The sequence below is a fragment of the Salvelinus sp. IW2-2015 genome, linkage group LG32, assembly GCF_002910315.2.
Source record: "Salvelinus sp. IW2-2015 linkage group LG32, ASM291031v2, whole genome shotgun sequence".
Classification (NCBI taxonomy): domain Eukaryota; kingdom Metazoa; phylum Chordata; class Actinopteri; order Salmoniformes; family Salmonidae; genus Salvelinus; species Salvelinus sp. IW2-2015.
The window spans coordinates 8,780,432-8,800,333 of record NC_036871.1 but is presented as its reverse complement, the minus strand read 5'-3'; the positions used below and the strand labels follow the sequence as shown (position 1 = coordinate 8,800,333).

General features: G+C 43.2%; 1 protein-coding gene across 1 annotated transcript in view; it reads left to right on the top strand.

Annotated features, from left to right (window-relative positions):
• Window positions 1–3,119: 3,119 nt before the first annotated feature.
• The window catches only part of LOC111956807 (uncharacterized), a 67,448-nt gene continuing 50,665 nt past the window's right edge, over window positions 3,120–19,902 (top strand). The window contains exons 1-14 of the mRNA XM_023977443.1: window positions 3,120–3,256; window positions 3,545–3,595; window positions 3,959–4,125; window positions 4,392–4,462; window positions 4,975–5,140; window positions 5,506–5,643; window positions 6,112–6,289; window positions 6,704–6,846; window positions 11,644–11,747; window positions 12,437–12,602; window positions 12,902–13,075; window positions 13,339–13,491; window positions 14,139–14,283; window positions 16,702–16,860. Coding sequence (XP_023833211.1) covers window positions 3,193–3,256; window positions 3,545–3,595; window positions 3,959–4,125; window positions 4,392–4,462; window positions 4,975–5,140; window positions 5,506–5,643; window positions 6,112–6,289; window positions 6,704–6,846; window positions 11,644–11,747; window positions 12,437–12,602; window positions 12,902–13,075; window positions 13,339–13,491; window positions 14,139–14,283; window positions 16,702–16,860 — 1,879 coding nt within the window. The 5' untranslated portion in view covers window positions 3,120–3,192. The remainder of the gene's footprint in view (window positions 3,257–3,544; window positions 3,596–3,958; window positions 4,126–4,391; window positions 4,463–4,974; window positions 5,141–5,505; window positions 5,644–6,111; window positions 6,290–6,703; window positions 6,847–11,643; window positions 11,748–12,436; window positions 12,603–12,901; window positions 13,076–13,338; window positions 13,492–14,138; window positions 14,284–16,701; window positions 16,861–19,902) is intronic.

Here is a 19,902-nt window from a genome sequence, read left to right as displayed (position 1 = left end):
CCACGGAGAACGAGAGCCCACAGGCCTTGGGAGCGGGCTGCGTCGTTGACACTGTGTTATCCTCGAAGCGGGCTAAGAAGGTATTTAGCTTGTCTGGGAGCAAGACGTCGGTGTCCACYAAGTGGCTGGTTTTCCCTTTGTTATCCGTGATTGTCTGTAGACCCTGCCACATACATCTCATGTCTGAGCCGTTGAATTGCGACTCCACTTTGTCTCTGTTTGAGGGGTGCTGAAGAGTATTTCTGTCTGTAATAAAGCCCTTTTGTGTGGAAAAATGTAATCTGATTGGCTGTGGCTGGCTCCCCAATGGGTGGGCCTGTCCCCGTCCAGGCCCACCCATGGCTGCGCCCCATTGCCCAGTCATGTGAAATCCATACATTAGGGCCTAAGGAATTTATTTAAATTGACTSTTTTGCTTCTATGAACTGTAACTCAGTAAAATAATTGAAATTGTTGCATGTTGTGTTTATAATTTTGTTCAGTGTACATAGAGTACATGAAAAAAAATATGTATGATATTTCTACAACCATGAAAATGTATGATGCTTTTTTTCTTAATTTCATCCATAGTAGATCATCATTTATACTCTGTAAAAATAACCAATGGTTTCGGTTCCTCTTTCAATTCATCTGAGAATGTCCCTATTCTATTTGAGGTCTATTACCTAAGAGATGAGGCAAGACAAGGACACTAGATGTCCCTCTACTTCAGCCAATGACATCCTCCATATATACTGTAGCTTCACATAACCCAGTCACAGCCCATGTTCTCTGGCTGTCTGTTTGTGAAGKCATCTGTCACACAATAATTACTCACTAAAGCAAATCTGACCTCAATAATAGTGGATATCATGCTGTAATAGACTTATAATACGGCATATCAGTGGGGCAGGAGAACAGTATTTGATACACTGCCGATTTGCAGGTTTTCCTACTTACAAAGCATGTAGAGGTCTGTAATTTTTATCATAGGTACACTTCAACTGTGAGAGACGCGAATCTAAAACAAAAATCCAGAAAATCACATTGTATGATTTTTTAAGTAATTAATTAGCATTTTATTGCATGACATAAGTATTTGATACATCAGAAAAGCAGAACTTAATATTTGGTACAGAAACCTTTGTTTGCAATTACAGAGATCATACGTTTCCTGTAGTTCTTGACCAGGTTTGTACACACTGCAGCAGGGATTTTGGCCCACACCTCCTCCATACAGACCTTCTCCAGATCCTTCAGGTTTCGGGGCTGTCGCTGGGCAATACGGACTTCTAGCTCCCCTCAAAGATTTTCTATTGGGTTCAGGTCTGGAGACTGGCTAGGCCACTCCAGGACCTTGATATGCTTCTTACGGAGCCACTCCTTAGTTGCCCTGGCTGTGTGTTTCGGGTCGTTGTCATGCTGGAAGACCCAGCCATGACCCATCTTCAATGCTCTTACTTAGGGAAGGAGGTTGTTGGCCAAGATCTCGCGATACATGGCCCCATCCATCCTCCCCTCAATACGGTGCAGTCGTCCTGTCCCCTTTGCAGAAAGCATCCCCAAAGAATGATGTTTCCACCTCCATGCTTCACGGTTGGGATGGTGTTCTTGGGGTTGTACTCATCCTTCTTCTTCCTCCAAACATGGCGAGTGGAGTTTAGACCAAAAAACTCTATTTTTGTCTCATCAGACCACATGACCTTCTCATTCCTCCTCTGGATAATCCAGATGGTCATTGGCAAACTTCAGACGGTCCTGGACATGCGCTGGCTTGAGCAGAGGGACCTTGCGTGCACTGCAGGATTTTAATCCATGACGGCGTAGTGTGTTACTATTGGTTTTCTTTGAGACTGTGGTCCCAGCTCTCTTCAGGTCATTGACCAGGTCCTGCCGTGTAGTTCTGGGCTGATCCTCACCTTCCTCATGATCATTGATGCCCCACGAGGTGAGATCTGCATGGACGCCCAGACGCGAGGGTGATTGACCGTCATCTGAACTTCTTCCATTTCTAATAATTGCGCCAACAGTTTGTGCCTTCTCACCAAGCTGCTTGCCTATTGTCCTGTAGCCATCCCAGCCTTGTGCAGGTCTACAATTTGATCCCTGATGTCCTTACACAGTCTTCTGGTCTTGGCCATTGTGGAGAGGTTGGAGTCTGTTTTGATTGAGTGTGTGGACAGGTGTCTTTTATACAGGTAACGAGTTCAAACAGGTGCAGTTAATACAGGTAATGGTGGAGAACAGGAGGGCTTCTTAAAGAAAAACGAACAGGTCTGTGAGGCCGGAATTCTTACTGGTTGGTAGGTGATCAAATACTTATGTCATGCAATAAAATGCAAATTAATTACTTAAAAAATCATACAATGTGATTTCTGGATTTTTGTTTTAGATTCCGTCTCTCACAGTTGAAGTGTACTATGATAAAAATTACAGACCTCTACATGCTTTGTAAGTAGGAAACCTGCAAAATAGGCAGTGTATCAAATACTTGTTCTCCCCACTGTAGGTATAAGATTAATCGGATAGACCTTTATGTACAGGCCCCCCATCCTAGGAACGCCCAGGCAATGCTTAATTGCGTGCACCCTGGCCGGTGTAGGTTTCGACTGTTATGGGGTGTTGTGATGTTTTGCATCCCGCCACGTTCTTAAAAATTCGCGTTGTCCGCGCGCCATGTGGTAGTGCCCCCCCCATCCTAATGAACCCCACAATAAACATGGGCAACCCTTGCTTARTTACAATGTAATGGGTGGGTTATATGAGGACAAAGATGCATAGCTGTAAGACTTGGGTCACAGAGAAGAAGTCTACTGTATCGTATTTGCAACACTTTGACAACCAAGTTGCCATAACATTGTTGATTCTCACTAAAAAACAACAAATATAAAACTTTTAAATCCCACAGTGTGTTGTGCTTTTCTGTCTGGAACCCTTCTTTCGCCATATGGGGGTTTATATACCATAGAGAGGCTTTGCATTGAGTGGGGGCCCAATGTTATGTCAAGTGATTGGCTCAGTGGATGTTTGTAGCTCCAGGCTGGAAGGTATTTCCTGATTGGATGTTTTGAGCAGTTCGGGTCACTGTGGCAGCAGGAACAGGCACAAGCCTAGCCATTCACTGGCTGTGTGAGAACAGTGACTGTTCTTCAGCCCAACTACTTACATGTGGAGTCTTGGAAGCCTGGGCTGCTGCAGTGACTTGAGACTGCTATGGCCATGCCCCAGCTTGGATTACTACTCTCTCTTATCTTCACAGCTCTCATTTTACTACACAGTAAGTTCTCTATGGTTTGTGATTGGATTTGTGATTGGATTTATTCGTATAGTTAGTTCTCATTTCAGACAGGGATAACTGACTGTGCTTTTCAGTGAATAATGGACAGTAACTGATGATACTTTTTGAAAGAGGAGAACGTGAGCGAATTCATTATGACTACCTGTATTTGAAAATTAGACATTGGCATGGAGTGAATTAAAAGTTACATCTGAGATTTTCAATGAGTTTTCAYGGTTGTTTAAAGGGTTTGTGTGTAYATATTGTGATTTTTATGTTTTTCTMTAGTAGGTAATTGCCTTCAGATGGATCAACAACTCTGCCATCCAGAATGCATTGGTGAGAGCAAATAATTTAGTGATCATTCATTCTCTTATTCTAAGCTGAAGTAAATGTATATTTTCTGATATATTCACAATGTTTTCCCCTTGATAAATATTACCTTGGTTTGTTTATGCATTCACAGAAACATATAACATTTTGTGAATTGAATTTTAGAGCTACCTCTGTTGAGATTCAGTATCTGTTTTTCATGATTGGACAAGAGATCAAAAGCCTTAGTAAACTATTKATAAATAATTATGTCATGATATGTWAACCTTTATAATATAAAACYTTTATAATGGCTTATACATGAAAGTTATTATAAAGTGTTACCAGATAATGATTATTCAAAATAGGTATATTATTTGCTGGCTACAGCTTCCTCATCCCCTGACATCTCGTACCAGAGAGGGGTGAGATACACGTACAGATACAGCACTACGATAGCCACTACTCTACAAGGCTCTACCTCAGGCCGAAATGGACTGGCTCTCGACTGTGTGGTGGATATTGACGTGATTTCCAAGTGTCACCTTATGATGCAGGTCAGATATGCAGAAAAATTACGCCAATATGGTGATTTTGTTGTTGTTGAAAAAGTCACACTGCGAATCCACCAATGTAAAATCCTTGAATTCACCTTAAAATGCTTTTAAAAAATGTTTACATGTAAAAAAAAAAAAGTTTACTTTGGGAACTCCAGTTCCCCCTGGTTCCTCCCCATTTCCAGCGTTGAATATAATAAAAAAAAAAAGGGAAATAAATATGATATGCAACTTTTTAGTGATGTTCTTTTCTATGCTCCCTGTAGATCAGGAATCCACAGATAAAGCGTCTTTCTCCCCAGAAGGAACATTCTGTGCAACGCCTAAAGAYTTTGAGGTAATCTGAAATGACAGCATCAATATTGCTTGCATTGTGCGTTTTGTGTGTGTTTTGTGTGCATTTTGTGTGTATTTTTGTACATGTGAATGATCTTTCTTTTCCTTGCTCATGTGCGGGTTTCCCCCCGGATTTCATGTGTTTTGCTTATTCTTCGTACCTTTATCGTCTTAGACCAAATTAAAGTTGGCATATTGCAAAAAAGTTGGCATATTACAATGTGCACATCGATCATTTCTGCTATCGATCATTTCTGCCATCGATCATTTCTGCTATCAAATCATGATTTATTATGGATGATTTGAGTTACAAAAGCACAAATGATCCACAACAATGCATGATTTGATAGCACAATAGTGCAGAAATGATACAAGCACACTAGTCCCAGATCATTCCAGATTGTTATTCCTGAGAATGTGATACTCTGCTCCGACAACACCATCATGTGTCTAGGGGTCCTGGGGGTCTTGGGGTCCTGGGGGTCTCATCTGGTGTTTTGGTTACTCTCCCAGGGAGTCGTTGGAGAGGAGTCGCCTCAAGTTCTCCCTCCAGGGGGGAAAGGTCACGGCCCTCTGTCCACAGGAGGGGGAGCAGCTGTGGACTCTGAACATCAAGAGAGCTCTACTGAGCATGCTCCAGACCTCCCGCACCGCCGAGAAGCAGGAAGTAGTGAAGGAGGTGAGGGGGGAATGATCCATCTCCCAATATGAGTAATAGCAGGATAGGCCATGCATGAATCACTAGGTTGTATTTGCAGTAGGAGGACGACGTATTGCAGTGGTGTCCAAAGTCTGTTCTGCACGGCTACTGCGGGTGAAMGCTTTTGTTCCAGCCCAGCACTAACCCAGTTAACTAAGTAATTATAATCTGCATTGAATACCATGATTCATTAATTATTTGGATCAAGTGTGTCACAGCTGGGCTGGAACAAAAGCCTGCACATCCTGTTGCTCTCCAGAACCAAGTTTGGACACCAGGTCTTCATATCATATTGTACATTGGACAATCCTCTGCCTTTTTTCCTTCCCGTGTCAATTCTTCAGACGGATCTGTATGGGACCTGCGCTAGTAAGTATGAGAGGAGAGGGCCTCTACTGGTGAAGACGAGGAACCTCAGGCAGTGTCAACAGGACCGACTGGCTTACTTCTGGCCCAATTCCACCCCTCTGAGAGAGGACACGGTGAGATCTTCTACCATCCTCTCCCCGCCTCAACATGGAACAGTCTATGGTTACCATAGTCACAACCAATCACTGATGTCTTTCTCTTGCATTGATATTGGGACATGCAGTGCATAATGAAATCCAGAAGTGCTAGGGACTGATGCCCATTTCTGTGACTTGGAAACCTTCTAGTGAAAGTTTGGTTCATAAAGGATCTGTTAGATTGTCAGTAGGTTTCAGATGGATCTAAACATTGGTAGCCTGAGTCCCAGATCGTTTTGTGCTGTCTTGCCAACTCCATTGCTGTCATGGCGTGACAATGACAGCAATCGAGTAGACAGCACAAACAGATATGGGACTCAGGKTAAACCATTTGTGTCAAATAAGCAAAATGCCGTACCTTCCACTAGTTTCTTGTGTAACCTCAAGCCAGTTAACACTTCCACTTTTACCAAAGGGTGTTCCTATCTCTTATGTCCTCTTCAGACAGTGGACTCCAAACTTCAATGTACCCAGCGGCATGGGACTACAGTGATGGAGGAGGTCAACTGCACAGAGATCATCTCCATGGTACCGTTGTCAGGGTCAACAGGAGTGGTGAAGACCCAGACCATCTCTACCCTTACGCTGCTCAGAGCCCAGAAGGGCACACCCTCAGGAGTGGGTGAGTATGCTTCTGATACCCTCCTCAGGACTGGCTGAGTATAGGCTATACTGCAGTGTACCTGAATGACTGTGTCACTGTGTACCCGTCTGACATCAAGGTGTTGTAGTGCGTGTCTGTGTAAAAGCTAATACTGCCAAAGTAAACTATTACTACTACACTTCTATTAGCTAGGAAGCAGTCATATTGATGTTACTTTCATCACACTACTACGACTACTACTGCTAGTACCACTGTGGCTGTTGCAAACCTTAAATACATTCTCAATCATTCTTTGAGAATGTAATTATCTCAGCCATTCAAATTGAGAGGCTGAAAGGTCAYACTTTTATTCAAATACATTTAACTTGGTCACTTAGACCCCACTCTCTCAATAATATGATATTKATTTCAATGATATTCTCCCTCCCTCAGATACGCTGGGTCCAGGTGTCCTGAGTGACCTCCAGTTTGTGGAGGAGGGGGCTGAAGGCCAAGTGCGAGGCAGGACGTCCTCCCCCCAAGAGGCCACAGACACCGTGAGGAAGCTGTGTGGTCTTACCTCTGACCAGCAACAGGTAGGARCCCAATTTCCTAAGACATCATAAGGGAGTAATTCACGCTTATGACAAGTCTTACAATGCATTATAATCAATCAATCATATTTATTTATAAAGCCCTTTTTAAAATCAGCAGATGTCACGAAGTGCTTATACAGAAACCCTAGGCTAGGAAAAACATCCTAGAAAAGGCAGGAACTTAGGAAGAAACCTAGAGAGGAACCAGGCTCTGAGGGATGGCCAGTCCTCTTCTTGCTGTGCCGGGTGGAGATTATAAGAGTACATGGCCATTAAGGCTAGATTGTTCTTCAAGATGTTCAAACATCCATAGATGACCAGCAGGGRCAAACAGTAATCACAGTGGTTGTAGAGCAGTGGTCACCAACCTTTTCTGAGTCAAGATCACTTTCGCAGTCAAAAAGGAAGCTAAGATCTACTGCTCAGATCAGTTTTTTTACATTAACCTCACACAAATAGTTTTGTAGGAATAAGGTTTGGGCAGTAGACCTAATACATTATCACAGCATATTGGCTATATGATTGGCCTGCCTATATTGTTAATCAGACCATATTATATTTCAAAACTCAAGCTTTGATAACAAAATAGATCAGTTGGTTTAGCACTTGTGAGGCACTGTGGAGCTTTATGATGATTTTAAATAATTTGTTTTTTTATTTTACTMGACTGATGGTACCTGCATCTGATGGTCAGCGAGGTCAAATCACGACGTCAGTGATTTTCAGGTCGAAAAGTCGGAAGAGTTTCCAACTTGGAATTCCAAGTTGCAAGACCATTCAAAACTATTTTTCCTTGAAGAACGACCAGTTGGCGACCACTGGAATAAATGTCAATTGGCTTAGCGAGCGTTCAGAGGCTGAGACACCAGGTGCGGGTAGAGAGAGAGAGAGGGAGGGGGAGGGAGAGGGAGAGAGAGGGTCGGGGTTCCATAGCCGCAGGCAGAACAGCAGAAACTGAATCAGCAGCACGACCAAGTGGACTGGGGACAGAGAAAGCCAGGAGTAATCAGGCCAGGTAGTCCTGAGGCATAGTCCTAGGGCTCAGGTCCTCCGGGAGGGGAGCGAGAGAGAGAGAGAGAGAGAGAGAGAGATGGGAGAATTAGAGGGAGCATACTTAAGTTCACACAGGACACCATATAAGACAGGAGAATTTCACCAGATAGGACAGACTGACCCTGGGCCCCGGCACATAGACTATTGGAGCATAGATACTGGWGGCTGAGACAGGGGGGGTCGGGGGACACTGTGGCCCTGTTCGACGATACACCAGGACAGGGCCAACCAGGTAGGATATAACCCCACCCACTTTGCCAAAGCACAGCCCCCACACCACTAAAGGGATATCAACAGACCACRAACTTACTACGCTGAGACAAGGCTGAGAATAGCCCATGAAGATCTCCTCCACCGCACGAGTCCGAGGCGGCGCAAAACCAGACAGGAAGATCACGTCAGTGACTCAATCCCTCCTAGGGATGGCATGGAAGAGCACTAGTGAAACAGGGTCTCAGAGGCAGAGAATCCCAGTGCAGAGAGGGGAGACGGCCAGGCAGAGACAMCAAGGGCGGTTCGTCACTCCGGTGCCTTGCCGTTCACCTTCGCACCCCTGAGCCAGACTACACTCAATCATAGGACCTACTGAAGAGATMAATTTTCAGTAAAGACTTAAAAGTCGAGACCAAGTTTGCATCTCTCACATGGGTATGCAGACCATTCCATAAAAATTGAGCTCTATAGGAGAAAGCCCTGCCTACAGCTTGTTTGCTTAGAAATTGTAGGGACAATAAGGAGGRCTGCGTCTTGTGAACGTAGTGTACGTGTATTTACAGCATGTACCGCAGGACCAAATGGGAGAGATAGGAGCAAGTCCATCTAAGGCTTTGTAGGTTAGCAGTAAAACCTTGAAATCAGCCCTAGCCTTTACAGGAAGCCGGTGTAGAGAGGCTAGCATTGGAGTAATATGATTGAAATGGTTCTAGTCAAGATTCTAGCACTAACTGAAGTTTATTTAGTGCTTTATCCGGGTAGCCTGAYAATAGAGCATTGCTGTAGTCTAATCTAGAAGTGACAAAAGCATGGATTAGCTTTTCTGCATTATTTTTGGACAAAAAGTTTCAGATTTTTCGCAATGTTACGAAGATAGAAAAATGCTGCCCTTGAAATATTATTGATATGTTTGTCAAAAGAGAGATCAGAGTCCAGAGTAACGCTGAGGTCCTTCACAGTTTTATTTGAGACGACTGTACAACCATCAGATTAATTGTCAGATAAAACAGCAGATCTCTAGGGACCTAGAACTAGCATCTCTYTTTAAAAGTAAAACATTTTCCGCCATCCACTTCCTTATGTCTGAAACACAGGCTTCCAAGGGTAGGCACATTTGGGGCTTCCCCATGTTTCATCAAAATGTACAGCTGTGTGTTGTCCGCATAGCAGTGAAAGTTGACATTGTTTTTCCGAATGACATCACCAAGAGATAGAATAAGTAGTGAAAACAATAGTGGTCCTAAAACGGAACCTTYAGGAAYCCSGAAACYTACAATTGATTTGTCAGAGGACAAACCATCCACAGAGACAAAATTATATCTMTCCGACGAACTGATATCTTTCCAACAGATAAGATCTAAACCATGCAAGAACTTTTCCATGTAGAGTAGACCAATTAGGGTTTCTAATCTCGCTAAAAGAATGTGGTGATCGGTGGTGTCAAAAGCGGCACTAAGGTCTAGGAGCACGAGGACAGATGTAGAGCCTTGGTCTGACGCCATTAAAAGGTAATTTACTACCTTCACAGGTAATTTACTACCTTCACGAGTGCAGTCTCAGTACTATATGATGCGGTCTAAAACCAGACCGGAGCGTTTCGTATACATTATTTGTCTTCAGGAAGACAGTGAGTTGCTGCGCTTTTAAAAAATAAAATTGAGGAAAGGGAGATTCGATATAGGTGATAGTTAGATTTTTTCAGGAGAGGCTTTCTTACTGCCCCCTTTAGTGAGTTTGGTACACATTCGGAGGATAGGGAGCCATTTATTATGTTCAACATAYGAGGGGCAAGCACAGGAAGTAGCAATTTCAGTAGTTTWGTTGGAATAGGGTCCAGTAGGCAGCTGGAAGATTTAGATGCCATGACTATTTTCGTGAATGTGTCAAGAGATACAGGATTACAAAACTTGASTGTCTCCATTGATCCTAGGTTCTCACAGTTCTGTGCAGACTCAGGACAACTGAGTTTTGGAGAAATACGCAGATTCAAAGAGGAGTCCTTAATTTGCTTTCTAATGACCATGATCTTTTCATTGAAGAAGTTCATGAATTCATCACTGCTGAAGTGAAGGCCATCCTTACTTGTGGAATGCTGCTTTTTAGTTAGCTTTTCGACAGTATACATTTTGGGGGGATTGTTTTATTCTCCTCAATCAGGTTGGGAAAGTAGGCTGACCGTGAAGGCTCTTTGATTTTGCACGGTACTGTCTTTCCAAGCTAGTCGGAAGACTTCCAGTTTGGTGGAGCACCATTTACGTTCAAATTTACGGATATTTTCTGTATATCAGGGAACTTCATTTCTCTTGTTTTTTGTTTTTAGAGGTGTGACTGCATCTAGGGTATTACGCAAGGTTACGTTTAGATCCTCGGTTAGGTGGTTAACTGATTTTTGTACTCCGAAGTCCTTGGGCAGGTGGAGGGAGTCTGTCAGGGCATCTAGGAGTCTTTGGGTTGTCCGAGAATRTATTTTYCGGCTTTTGARAATTCTTGGTTGSGGTCTGAGCAGATTATTTGTTGCGATTTCAAATGTAATAAGATGATGGCACGATAGTCCAGGATTATGAGGAAAAACATTTAGAACTAAACAGCATCATAKATCATTATACCATTATTTGTCTTCATTAAGTAAAGATGTATACGTTCCACTGTAAGGAACCTATGAGCGATGGTTTCATACAACGTTTCCTACAAAACATCTGTATTTATTTACCACAAAGTCACTAATACTTACGCCATATGTGGTGAGGCAAGAATGACAGCTGGTCCCACAGATAGAAGGATACACTTGTTTTCATTGATTAAATACTCTCTTTACTTTAACATTTTGGGTTACATTTATCATAAAATGATGGCAATGCCAACACTGTAGCGATGTAATAAACCAAATGTAATACATGTAATTAAGTACTCCAAGGTTCTATTTACTTGCATGAAGGTGAAAACCCCCTTCCCAAGGTCAGAGGTCTTTCCTTCAGTAGTGTGTTCCCTGTCAAACCAAATTTGGCTTGTTTYTGTTTGTGTGCTGTGGTTTGGCTCGCCCTGGGACCTTTCCCTCTTTTTCCTCAGCTCTTACACAGGAGCTCAGTCAAACCCAATCTGGCAATCATCATGACTACCTGTTTAGATAGGGGGGGCATTTAAAAAGGGGCCAACCTGGCATCCCGTCAGTCCCTCTCTCTCTTTGAAATTATGATTACTTTTTGGTTATCAGATGATTGATAAGATCAATGAGCCTGGTTCTGTTTTGGGTCTYTCTCTGTCCCGCTCTTATGAAATCATAACCCTGGCTGCAGCTTTCCAAATTTAGGCATGTCAATTGGAAGTTCCCTGTCGTAAGGTCATTCAGTGTCAAAAAGTTGTATTTTCATGAGATTTAGCACAAAGACATTTAAATGAAGGAGGGATTTTTGACATGTATTAGGATGCTACATTTATGTCAATAATGCTCCTTAAAAAAGACAATTCTTTAATTTCAGGAAAAATCATTATTCAGGAAAAATGTTTCATATGTATTGTCTTCCCTGTATGTAGCTGTCGGAGCTGTTCCTGCACTTGGCCTTTCAACTGAGAGCCCTGTCCCTGCCTCAGCTCAGAACACTGTGGCACGACGCCTCCTTCAAGTGCCGTAACGACTGGTCAGTTCCCTTCAGCCACTGTTCTCTCCTAAATGTATCCTGGGTTGTGTTGTGTAGGGCACACTATAAAAAAAATGCTTTGCCATGTAAAATGTACATATGTGTTCTTATTGGACAGTACCTCCCTTTTTCATTCTGTTTCAAAACYTTTCCTCCCTACTGAACAAGACCCTAAAATATACTGACTGGGCTGAGTCTTGTCACGCCTTGTACCAGSGTTTTAATGCAATAGAGGCAGTGGAACGCTTGTTTATGGTTTCCCTAATGAGAAAAATACACAGCTCTGGGGCAGGGTATGGACAGAGAGGAGTCTGTCTGTGGAATAGCAGCCATCTTTGAATCTATAGCTCCTCCCTAAAACAACTTACTAGTCATCCCTAGGTTGCTTGAAACTACAGGCAAAATCAAAACGGTGTCCTCTCTGCCATATTCTTCTCTGTAGCTGAGATTKGTTTTTTTGTTCATTAGTCACAAAGCGCTTCCGTTATAACACACCCAAAGACACTAGACATCCTTTACAAGAATGCATATCGTGTATATCAATGATATGACGCTTTTGATGAATCATTATTTATAATGCTTTTATACATTGCTTTTATAAGAACCGTCCAGAAGTGAGAATATGTGACTGAATCGGTGATGTCCATTCCCGGCAGTTGGTTACTCTGTTGACTGTGCTGTCGTTGCAGGCAGCCTCTCTTGGACGGCCTACCAGCGTGTGGCTCAGAGGAATGCATCGCCCTCTTAACAGACCTCATCCGGGACGAGGAGATAGAGCAGGAGCGGGCCCACTCTTTTCTCACCACCATCGCCCTCATCTCTCACCCCTCACCACACATCGTTGGCTCGGTCAACGTACGTAGGTCTGATGGGATGTTCTATGGGGATATTGACTTTGGGTTGAACAAAAACAGTGGTTTAGATACAGGATACTGTATTGAATTATATGGCTGAGAATTTTCAATATAGGTCGACATACGATTCAAAATCGTCGCAGGAAACTCAACCGATACCTTTACTCCGCAACACTGTTGAGGTCACATCCAYCAACGCATGCTTTGGCGTCACCCATTAAACACATAATCAAAGGGAAACATACAAATACAATGGGTCCATAATATAAGACCGTTGTTTTTTCCCTCCTTTTCTCTCAGGCGTTGCTGAAGACACCTGAGGTGTGGACCAAGGCCCTGTTGACTGGTTCTTCCCTGGTCCACCTGCTATGTCGGAGGAGCCAGTCTCCCTGCAGTCTCATCCCCCAGGTCCAGAGCTTCATACAGGCACTGAAAGACACCTTGGGAGAGGGCTGTGGAGGAGACAACACAGAGGTACCTAGACACAGAATTAGATCCGACTCCATATACACAGGTTATGTTGGTGTGCTGGTATTGGAGTTTTTATCACCGTCTGGTGATTGTGCTGTATTTAAAATGTGATATTACAGTTTGTATTGCGTGGTTCATACTTGTCCTGACTCGTGAACTTGAGCATCTCAATGGCTGCTGCTGCTGATGATGATGATAAAGATAGCAGCAACAAGCAGGATGATGATGATGATGATGATGATGTAAAGTGATGATTCCTCCTACAGCTGCTCTATGCATTGAAAGCAGTGGGAAATGCAGGCTTGGCTGCTTCAGCTCTCATCCCTCAGCTAAACCTCTGTATACAGAGCCATTCCACCCCTCTGGAGCTGAGACTCACTGCCATACAAGCTTTCAGACGCATCCCCTGCAATGCTGACGTGAGTAGGATGGCAGATAATGGTCAAGTTTCTAGGCATAACCTCTGGGATTGAACTGAACTGTAAAACAAAGAACTGTTTTGCTCAGTTCAATGTTTAGAAATAGGATTTTGTTTTCTTCTGGAGCCTGGTTTGTGTTTAATTGGAATAAGATGAGAAACTGTCTCTCACGGAATAAAGCCTGTGTGAGTGATTTGAACATTTCAAGTAGCAGAAGTCCCATGGAAGGGATACGATTCAAGACAATACGTTATTGTCCAAGAGGACGTTACAGTTCAAACATGATTTGACTTGAATACATTTGACTTGAATTGTGTGAAGTATCCTGTTGTACTAAAACAATTCAGGCGGTATACTGTTCATACCACAGGAGGTTGGTGGCACCTTCATTTGGGAGGATGGGCCCGTGMTAATGTCTGGAGTGAAGTAAGTGGAATGGTATCAAATACATATTTTCTGTGTGTTTGGTGCCATTCCATTCGCTCCGTTCCCGGACATTATTATGAGCCGTCCTCCTCTCAGCAGCCTCCTGTGGTTCATTCGGTAATCAGAAGGATCTCTTCACGTGGATTCACGCTGACGTTGTGGGGATATTGAGGTGCCCTTGGGGCGAGGGYTCTGTGACTGACAGCTCTTTGCTTCTCCAGAGGGGCTCTGTGCTGCGGCTCTACCGTGACCACCAGGAGGACGTGGAGGTCAGGATCGCTGCATACCAGCAGATAATGCACTGCCCCGACCCCGAAGTGCTTCGAGCAGTGAAGACGACTRTGAGCCATGAGACCTCAAGCCAAGGTTTGGGYAAAAAYMGTTCCAAAAGGGTTCTTTGGCTCTCCCCCATAGGGATTTTTTGGTTCCACGTAGACCCCTTTAGGGTTCCATGTAGAATCCTCAGYCGATTCTATTTTAGGTTCTAGATTGCACCAGTGCTTAATTTGTAAATTGCAAGGTGCCGGAACKAAACGTGAGCCAGAGAGGAGAGTGACTTAGGAGGCTCTGTGGTCCTGGAAAGCATGAAAAAAAATCACCTTTATAATAAAGCATTGCATGGATTATCATCGCGTTTGCGTACTAGCATAGAGGAGAAGTATAGAGGCGCTTGCAGAAGTTGCACACATGAGGAACATTTTTTGMAGCCTTAGGTTCRGGGAAAATTGTRGCCTTTTATYAACGCATTTCATGCAATTCATTTCATGCAAGSTCCTCTGGTATCACGYCTCTTGCAGCATGAACTGACATGTTGTCCACACAATCAAAGGATCAGAGAATGAATCTAGTACTGAAAGCATAAGCTACAGCTAGCTAGCCCTGCAGTGCATAAAATCTGTGGAGTAGTTGACTCAAAGAGAGAGAAAGACAATAGTTGAACAGTTTTGAACAACTTAATTTCTTCAAAAATTAAGGTGAAGCGAGAGAGAGAGAGAGAGAGAGAGATAGCTATATATATAAATATATATTATTTTGTAATATATTCTCCCGCTGGAGAAGTGTGCTTTTCACAGAATTCCGATTTCAACTGTACCGGGCAGATGGCAGACAGTGTAGTATGTATGGCATTGTGTGGGCGAGCGGTTAGCTGATGTCAACATTGTCAACAGAGTGCCCCATGGTGGCGGTATGGTAGGCATAAGCTATAGACAATGAACACAATTGCCTTTTATTGATGGCAGTTTGAATGCATAGAGATACTGTGATGAGACCCTGAGGCCCATTGTTGTGCCATTCATCCGCTGCCATCACCTCATGTTTCAGCATGATAATGCACAGCCCCATGTCGAAAGGATCTGTACACAATTCCTGGAAGCTGAAAATGTCCCAGTTCTTCCATGGCCTGCATACTCACCAGACATGTCACCCATTGAGCATGTTTGAGATGCTCTGGATTGACGTGCACGACAGCGTGTTCCAGTTCCCGCCAATATCCAGCAACTTTGCACAGCCATTGAAGAGGAGTGGGACAACATTCCACAGGCCACAATTCCTAGCCTGATCAACTCTATGCGAAGGAGATGTGTCGCGCTGCATGAGGCAAATGCTGGTCACACCAGATACTGACTGGTTTTCCGATCCACACCCCTACCCTTTTTTGTAATGGATTTTACATTGGGCTGGATGAATGGAATATGAATGACAGTCATCCAATACACTGTAATAGAAATAATGGCATGCGCATTAAAAAAAAATATTGGCGTCGACCGCCACTGGTGTGGAGACACATACGGTATAATCGGCATGCATTGCGATTGGGCTACACACAATCAACAGCTAGGCTGTTTATTATTATTTTTAAGATATTGATCCTCTGTGGCTAAATGATGGGCCGACTCCTGGTGTATTGMTYTTTCATTTATTTATGAACAGACGTCAGTAATTCTATAACTTTGGCAAATGTATTTAAATGTATCAGTGGTGTTGTGGCTCCTCCAGCACCCTTCCCGCTGCCAAGATTCTATAAGGAAATAAATGATGAAGTGCAACGCTCATGTCTATCAGAGCAGAGAGAGAGAGAGAGGGAGAGGGAGAGGGAGAGGGAGAGGGAGAGGGAGAGATCATAGAAAGTGAACCACGTTCTAGCTCTGTGAGAGATACAGGCGCGCTTCGCTCTCTCTCCACAGTAATGGCCACTCGTTGGTCTATATGGGCTACAATGTTGACCATACCATAAACCCTGGGCGGGCCCAACACGAATCAATTCTTATAATATCCGGCACATTTTTACATTACGTTTTTTAGGGAGCAGCCAGGAGAGTAGTCAACTTGAATGAACTCTGATTGCTTTTATTCTCATTTTTACATTACAAAAAGTGAAAATAATTGTTCATGCCAGAAGAGGTACCGGATCCTGGCAAATGGGTTCCGGAACTAAACAGTCCAAAACTGAGAGGTGCCAGATCCTGTTCTGGCAGGATGCTGCTCAAATGAAGAACTGGATAGCACATTCTTTTCTAAAAGTGTGGTCTAGGCCCTTCAGTTTTTGCAGATCTGTAAGGTGGAAGCAAWATGTTAAAAGCTCCACCTCTACACCGCTTATACCTATCCAGACCGTTCAGAACCACAAATATCGATGGTTTAGGGCCAAAGAGCAGAGACAGGGAGCAAATTGGGATCAGCCATACAGGTTCACTACTCTGAGAGATTCCAAATGACTCCACCTACACATCCTACAAGTAAGATGTTATGCTGATTGATGATTGCTCTGAATTTCATTCTCAGTGGGCTCTTTTGTGTGGAGTCACCTGACCCAGGTCCTGAGAACTGAGGACCCCATGAAGCAGGCCCTGATGGAGGCACTGCCTGATGACATCATTACCAAAGACTTTGAGGCTGAACCCTGGAAATACTCCTCTTATTCAGACTACACTGCAGACTCAGGTAATTTACATGAAGTTCCTCTTATACAGTGCCTTCAGAAAGTATTCACACCCTTGACTTTTTCCACATTTTGTTGTGTTACAGCCTGAATTTAAAATGTATTCAATTGAGATTTTGTGTCATTGGCCTACACACAATATCCCATAATGTCAAAGTTGAATTTTGTTTATAAGTATAWAAGTATATATAAGTATTCAACCCCTTTGTTATGGCAAGCCTAAATACATTGAGTAAAATTTTGCTTAACAAGTCACATAATAAGTTGCATGGAGTCACTCTGTGTGCAATAATAGTATTTTACATGATGAATGACTACCTCATCTCTGTACTCCACACATGCAATTATCTGTAAGGTCCCTCATTTGAGCAGCGAATTTCAAACACAGATTCAACRACAAAGACCAGGGAGGTTTTCCAATGCCTCACAAAGAAGGGCACCTATTGGTAGATGAGTATAAAAAAGCAGGCATTCAATYTCCCTTTGAGCATGGTGAAGTTATTCATAACACTTGGTGTATGGATGGTGTATCAATACACCCAGTCACTACAAAAGATATAGGCYTCCTTCCWAACTCAGTTGTCGGAGAGGAAGGAAACCGCTCAGGGATTTCACCATGAGGTCAATGGTGACTTTATAACAGTTACAGAGTTTAATGGCTGTGATAGGAGAAAATGGAGGATGGATCAACNATGAACTTGAAAGTATTTATTTATATGTATATATATATATATCTATATATATATAAATACTTTCACTTCCATTACAAAAAAGATTGCAGTTTTGAAACTGCAGTATAAGTGAATGCTATGTTACCTAGTTGGCTCTGGCTATCCAACACTGGAACTCTTCCAAGTCAAGGTAAGCTTTTGGCTTTATTAATTTATTGCCACTGGGGCCCGCCAGTGTAACTGCTACAATCATGCACTGCATGACTGTAGCTAGCGGGTTTACTAATGCGTTAGTTCTAGTAGCTATGTTGACTGACGTTAGATAATATGGTGACAACAATGTAGGCTGTGTGTTATGATATGAAGGTTTGGCTTGGAAAGTTTTTTTCGCCTGGTCACAGATAGCTAATGTGTTGTGCACTGAAGTCCACCAGAGAAGCGAAAAAGTGAGAGGAGGAGAGCACGCAGATGCGAGAAGGAATTATACAACGCTCAAAGTGATCATGCTGTTTGTATGTGGCTGCTATGAAAGTTAACCGTGTTTGCGTGAGATCAGGGGTGTATTCAATCAGCAAATTCTGTTGAAAAACCTTTCTTAAACAGAAGCAAACTGAAGGAAACAGGCATAAACATACCTGCATTTGTCCAATAGAAACTCTCGTTTGCAACTGTTGGACTAATAATTATACCATATGCACAAAAACCTTTCTTCTTTGCCAAGATAATCTATCCACCTGACAGGAGTGGCATATCAAGAAGCTGACCCTAAGGTCGATGTCAGTGCCTCCGCGTAAATCTAATTAGCATAACAAAAATACTTTTTGGGGCTAATAGCACTAAGGTCAAATAACATTTTTCATCAGACATTTTTTAAATATATTTTTTTGATACGGTTCTTATTTTCCACAGCACAAGGGCTCCCGCTGGAGAAGTGTGCTTTTCACAGAATTCCGATTTCAACTGTACTGGGCAGATGGCAGACAGTGTAGTATGTATGACGTCACAATTGTCTTTTATTGATGGCAGTTTGAATGCATAGAGATACTGTGATGAGATCCTGAGGCCCATTGTTGTGCCATTCATCCGCTGCCATCACCTCATGTTTCAGCATGATAATGCACAGCCCCATGTCGAAAGGATCTGTACACAATTAGATAAAAGCCAATCAGAGTTCATTCAAGTTGACTACTCTCCTGGCTCTCCCTAAAAAACGTAATGTAAAAATGTGCCGGATATTATAAGAATTGATTCGTGTTGGGCCCGCCCAGGGTTTATGGTATGGTCAACATTGTAGCCCATATAGACCAACGAGTGGCCATTACTGTGGAAGAGAGAGCGAAAGCGCGCCTGTATCTCTGACAGAGCTAGAACGTGGTTCACTTTCTATGATCTCTCCCTCGCTCTCTCTCTCTCTCTCTCTCTCTCTCTCTCTCTCTCTCTCTCTCTCTCTCTCTCTCTCTCTCTCTCTCTCTCTCTTCTCTCTCTCTCTCTCTCTCTCTCTCTCTCTCTCTCTCTCTCTCTCTCTCTCTCTCTCTCTCTCTCTCTCTCTCTCTTCTCTCTCTCTCTCTCTCTCTCTCTCTCTCTCTCTCTCTCTCTCTCTCTCTCTCTCTCTCTCTCTCTCTCTCTCTCTCTCTCCTCCCCTCTCCCTCTCTCTCCCTCTCCCTCTCCCTCTCCCTCTCTGCTAGACATGAGCGTTGCACTTCATCATTTATTTCCTTATAGAATCTTGGCAGCGGAAGGGTGCTGGAGGAGCTGCAACACCACTGATACATTTAAATACATTTGCCAAAGTTATAGAATTACTGAACGTCTGTTCATAAATAAATGAAATAACAATACACCAGGAGTCGGCCCATCATTTAGCCACAGAGGATCAATATCTTAAAAATAATAATAAACAGGCTAGCTGTTGATTGTTGTAGCCCCAATCGCAATGCATGCCGATCATACCGCATGTTTCTCCACACCAGTGGCGGTCAACACCGATAAAACAAAATTATGCGCATGCCATTATTTCTATTACAGTGTAGTGGATGACTGTCATTCATATTCCATTCATCCAGCCCAATGTAAAATCCATTAAAAAAAGGGTAGGGGTGTGGATCGGAAAACTAGTCAGTATCTGGTGTGACCAGCATTTGCCTCGTGCCGACGACATATCTCCTTCGCATTGAGTTGATCAGGCTAAGAATTGTGGCCTGTGGAATGTTGTCCCACTCCTCTTCAATGGCTGTGCGAAGTTGCTGGATATTGGCGGGAACTGGAACACGCTGTCGTGCACGTCAATCCAGAGCATCTCAAACATGCTCATGGGTGGACATGTCTGGTGAGTATGCAGGCCATGGAAGAACTGGGACATTTCAGCTTCCAGGA